General features: G+C 34.9%; 1 protein-coding gene across 1 annotated transcript; it reads right to left on the bottom strand.

Annotated features, from left to right (window-relative positions):
- Positions 1-765: 765 nt before the first annotated feature.
- LOC116189059 (WRKY transcription factor 55) lies at positions 766-4,565 on the bottom strand. Its single transcript, XM_031518588.1, has 3 exons — positions 3,974-4,565; positions 1,570-1,701; positions 766-1,445 (listed from the first exon to the last, which is right to left on the bottom strand). Exons 1-3 carry the CDS (start codon positions 4,417-4,419, stop codon positions 980-982), a joined length of 1,044 nt encoding a protein of 347 aa, XP_031374448.1. The 5' UTR covers positions 4,420-4,565; the 3' UTR covers positions 766-979.
- Positions 4,566-5,406: the final 841 nt, after the last annotated feature.

Raw genomic sequence — 5,406 nt, 5'->3', positions numbered from 1 at the left:
AGATTAGATAAATATATAATGCATTGAGACCATCAGTTGAAAAATATTTATCAGACCATTCACAATTAGTCTACTATTATTAATTGATTATCGAATGAAACTTCAAACTAATTTTCAACATATTTTTTTTGTGTTAAAGAGAAAATATGTGTTTCAAAAATCAAAATAATTGTTTTAAGAAAGGATATATATATATATATATGTTTTAACAATGAACATATATATAAATAAAACACCAAATGATATAAACACTACAAAAAAAATTGATGATATATAGAATTTCTAAAATTATCATGATCTTATAAAAGAACAAATTTATAACAATGCTAGCAACTAATAAAAAATAAATATAAAATATAAAGATAAGGATGTTATAAAGGATGTTTTAAAAATACAGATTTATATTCTATTTACAAAAATTGATATATGTGATAACTTTATAGAAACGATTAATTTAAAAATATCATGCATATTAATTGAATAGAATTTAATATTTTAATAAGTTTTATTAAAAAATATTGGAGATTATTATTTATATTAAAAATAAAATTTGAAAATTATTATTACTTTGTATCAAGATAATTCATGTTTAAAAATATAAATAATTACTATAAAAATGATATGTAGAGATAAATGAACATGAACCCGTGCAACGCACCGGACAAAAGAACTAGTATAAAGTGAGAAGTGAGATTTCTTAATGATATTACATTATGATAATTGCATTAACGTTTAAGTACAAAAGATGTATAAAAAAAAGAGATCTTATTCCAATCGATCACAAAACGGAAATATCATACATATAACAATCCTCATCTAAATATACCGCCTTGCTTTTACCTTCATTAATATTATAAATTAACTACTTCTGTTGAGATTACTAATCAGTCAATTAATTGATTAATTAAACAATTTATGTAATAGTCCCTTCAATTTGAATGAGTTCCGAAATAATTAGTGACTGATCGATATATGTCAATTAGTCCTTCTTGTCCCCAGCCTCCCAACTTTGACGGCGTTGATCATGATCATCTCTGTGGTCAATCGAGGAGAAGATCGTATCCATGCTATTCGAGCTGCTGCCGCTGGAGTTGAACATCACATCTGCCATGACCGCCACCAGCGGATACTGGTCCTCTCTGGGGGCGGCAGGGGCCGAAGACGGGCCTGCACCGCTGCCTAGACTGAAGTCCATCGAGAGCCATTGGCTGTGCGTACCCGAGGGCTGCCCCAGGGAGGGTTGAGGCAATGGCAGCGGTTGGCTGATGACCATACCGAGTGTTGATGGTTGTGGTGGTGAGATCGAGGGAGCGGTCAAGGACATGTGGCAGGTGTGGTTCCCGCGGTAGGTCACTTGGAAAGTGTGGGGGTCGGAGTCAAGTCGCTGGACCTGCTTCTTCGCGGGGCAGTGGTAGAGCTTCTGATGGGTACACCTGTAGTAACTCCTGGACAACTCATATTCGAGAAAATATTAGACGGTTATCGCTCATTTAGGATATTTGTGACGGGACAAAATTAGAAACATGCATTGAGATAGCGAGACATAAGACGGGAATTGTAGGATTTTACCTTGGATATAAGGAACCGAGGATTTCTTTCTGACCGTACTTTTTCCAGGTGAATCCATCTTCCGGTGGAATCTCCGTATTCCCGAATCGTGGTGCCTCCACAGTTACTGTTCTCCTGCTAGGATCATCCTGCCTGTACAAATGCCGTGCCATTGCTTTCGCCGTTACGTGTCAAAGTACATATAATTATGTGGATATCCATTTTTGGGTCCCAACGACTAGCACGATATCTAAGTACCATTCGACGATGACTCGTATAGTGGTTCTCGTGACTTATGGAAACTACATGTTCCTGGATGAAGCAATTTGTGGCCTTTGGGCCCTCCAACATTATTTTATGTCTACAAATTTTCCTTTTTCAGAAGCAATTTTTCTCTTCTAATTTTTTTTTAAAAGTATTGGTAATTGGGAGATGTTTAATTAACTATCAATAATAAATGACAGTCGCGATCATCGTTTGTTCCCCTTTTTGTTCGTTGTGGGTGTCACAATTATCTTCACTCACACGGACTAGCCACGGCATAGAACACTAGTACTGAACTCACATAATATACTTGCTAACAAATATGTAATTATTTGTTTAATCAATAAAAAATATACATTTATTTTCTACTTTTGATTCCATCTTTAGTAAATTTACCCCGATAATAAGAGTCAAAAAGTGAGGTCATATTAGGTTTTAAGGGGAAGATTTCTTAGTCTTGTAATCATCATCAATCCTATCAAATTCATAGGAAACCTGAAAGCACCTGCTTGAAAGTTTCCAAGAATAAGCTAGAAACACTGTTATTTTCAACATTGATGTTTAAACGGATTAAGAAAGGCACTTTCTCCTGCTCTCTAAGATGGACATTTTTTTTCGCTAGTTTTTTTTCATTACAAATGAGACTTAAGGGTTTATAATGAAATAAATAAGAAATGAGAAATATAAACACGAGAGAAATTACACAAATAAGAATCGAACTCATGATCTATTTAGTCTTAGCTTGAGGACATTGTACTGTACCAAATCCTCTTTATCTTTTTGAGTTTTTTTTTCCTACTACACTATCTGATATCCGAAAGTCTAAATGACCTTAACTAATTCAAGTTCAAGCCAGATTGGCCTACTAAATGATGAAGCTCTTCCTATGAATTTTTGTCCTTTTTTATATAAATTTAAATTCCTCTGATGCACAGCTGGCGTGCATTTCATTAATTGGCCGGCAATTGCAATTCTATTGTAGAATGGCGACAGCACCATAGTTTCATGTAGAGAGAAAGGAAAAGGGGAAGATGTGTATTGTGTTGCTGATTTCATGTAAATTAGACATCTTTAATGGCTGGAAGAACATAGGAAATCTGTTATGAATTTGGCCAAGGTGTTCGTGTCCGTGTGGAACCAATATTGTAAGATGAGTCTTGCAAAACTGTATTGGCATTTGATAGTTCAAATTATCGGGCCAGTCTCTCCAATATACAGTCACTAATAACTTTTTTAGCCCATATTTATTGTGGTTCCCACTCAATTTTTTATATGCATGTTATTTTTGGAGTTTTTTTTAGTGAATGTATGTTTATGTTTTTAAGTAAAAGAGTGACTGTATCATACTTATATGTTTATATCTTATAGTATATATGGAGTACTTACAATGGAAGTCCTGTGAATATCCTTAAATATGCTAAAAAGTGAATTTGAGTTTTAAATGAAACAATTTGGCTATCTCAGTTTTAAAACGTTGTAATCCGTTATACACATTTGATTTAGTCCAAACAGGTCAATTTCCATTATTTATTACTTCCATCCCCTGATTAAAGGACATAACGGATAATGATTGGTTTGGTGTATCATCGACCTAATGTGTATATATATATATATATATATATATTCCTGATTACAAAAAAAAAATTCATGAGTCTAATATAAGAGATATGACCATTTGAGATTTTCCCCACCACAACAATTGAGTCTCGTATATGAGTCTAGTATAAGAGGTATAAGGAAATTGAAAACCTATCTAACTAACTATAATAAAGGGACACCCCTAGTTCTACCACAACAATTAAATTGGAAATCTTTTGATTATATCATGTGAGAGCGTGTGTTTCTGCATTACACCCCATATTTCATCATGGACAGTTTTAATAATAGTACTAAGGTAGCCAAACTTATTCATTTGGGACTTAAATTCAAATTTTAGCATACTAAATAGGATTTCTGCCATAGTTATCTCCGAAAAGCAAATATATATGACATATCTTACCCAATAATATAAGAATTGTCGAAAAATTCTTTTCCAAGTATTACTATTTTTTTTATCAACATGATCTAGTCTAGTTTATAAAAAGAAAAATTGGGCATGTAGATTTATGTGTATACATGAAAACGGTGCATATTTTGAAGATATGTTGTACCGATCTCTCACCTTCTCCGGGGCCTTTGTGCAGAGGAGGAAGGAGAAGCTCTGCCTCCTGCCGGATCAGAACCCTCCCTGGCCCCAAACTGTCCGCCCGCAGCAGGAACACCAGCCTCAGCACCACTGCTGCCAGACACGGGAGTTTCTGCCATCGACCGGGCTCCGCCACTGTTGTCAGCGGCACCCGGGTTGTAGTACTGCTGTGGCAGCTGTTGTTGCTGTTGCTGAAGCAGCATCATGGTTGCTTGGGTGAAGCTTGTGACGTTCTCCTGCATCTGACGTTGATGATCAGACGCATTACCGATCCGCACCAGAACACCGTTGAAGGCACTCACGATCTGTTGACAGGAGTCGGTGACCAAGTCGAGCCTGTCACCCCAGTTGGGAAGGTTGGACTCAAGCTCCCGGGCCAACTGGCAGCCCTGGCGGAGTAAAGGAACAATCCCGTTGTCCATTAGAAGGACGAATCTTTGTAATTAATATGTGTAGGAACTACAGTTCGTTCGTTTTCTCCTAAGTATAATTTAGGTGATGTCTTGTGGTTTCTTGAAATTCAAACTGCGGAGAGAGTATTTAAAATGGAGGGGACGTCTGCGATTGAAATGGCGGGGAAGGCTTGGTGTGAAGTTATGTGGAAATTGTTCAAAAGCAAACATATGTGTATATGTGTCTTGTGGGGTGTTTTTTGAACACGGTACAATGACTTAGTCCATGCGGACTACTTGGAAATTCAAACCTTTCTTTGAGCAAAAAATTAAAATGATTTTTTTTTGAGTCTACGACCATAAATTGAAATTAGACCCCAATGGAATACTTGGACCCCGTTGTAGAATTTTCCAAGGGTTTGAAGGTATGACCCTTATAATTAACGGGGAGAAATTAATATTTCAATTTTTTGGCTAGAAATTAATATCTCATTCTATTTATTGATTATATTGGATGATGACTGGTTCAAGTAGGGTTTATAATAATAATAATAATAATGATAGTAGTAGTAGTAGTAATAATAATAATAATAATAATACAGAAGATGAGATGTGGGGACATTCTCATGATCCAATTGCTCCTCTTTTCTTCTTCTTCTTCTTCTTTTTTTCTCTTTTTCTTTTTCACGTAAAAGTACATTTTCCTAAAAAATGCTTAAGTAGGTTTTGCGGGATATCTAGTTTGCTTTGAGGACAAATGGTTCACTATATATAATTATATATAACTTTCAAAATTCATTACCGAGACGGTTTCATTTCTGAAATATATTTTCATTGATGGTGAAAAGTTTTATTATCGGGTAGACTGCGTTTGTATAAGACAGGTAGATATTGCGAATTTACCGAATCAAAATAATAAAATAATATGAATCTAATATGTGAGTAGACCTATATATATATATATATATATATATATATATCTTTTCTGTTTATATGCATATGGTTTTGAAAAATGGA

Source organism: Punica granatum, chromosome 8 (genome assembly GCF_007655135.1).
Source record: "Punica granatum isolate Tunisia-2019 chromosome 8, ASM765513v2, whole genome shotgun sequence".
In the NCBI taxonomy this organism is placed as follows: domain Eukaryota; kingdom Viridiplantae; phylum Streptophyta; class Magnoliopsida; order Myrtales; family Lythraceae; genus Punica; species Punica granatum.
This window is presented reverse-complemented; position numbering and strand designations above follow the sequence as displayed.

Coding starts and splice junctions, on each gene's coding strand:
- LOC116189059 (XM_031518588.1), bottom strand. CDS start 4,419: ATGGACAACGGGATTGTTCCTTTACTCCGCCAGGGCTGCCAGTTGGCC. Junction 1,702..3,973: donor GCACAAAGGCCCCGGAGAAG/GTGAGAGATCGG, acceptor GCATTTGTACAG/GCAGGATGATCCTAGCAGGA. Junction 1,446..1,569: donor CTCGGTTCCTTATATCCAAG/GTAAAATCCTAC, acceptor TGAGTTGTCCAG/GAGTTACTACAGGTGTACCC.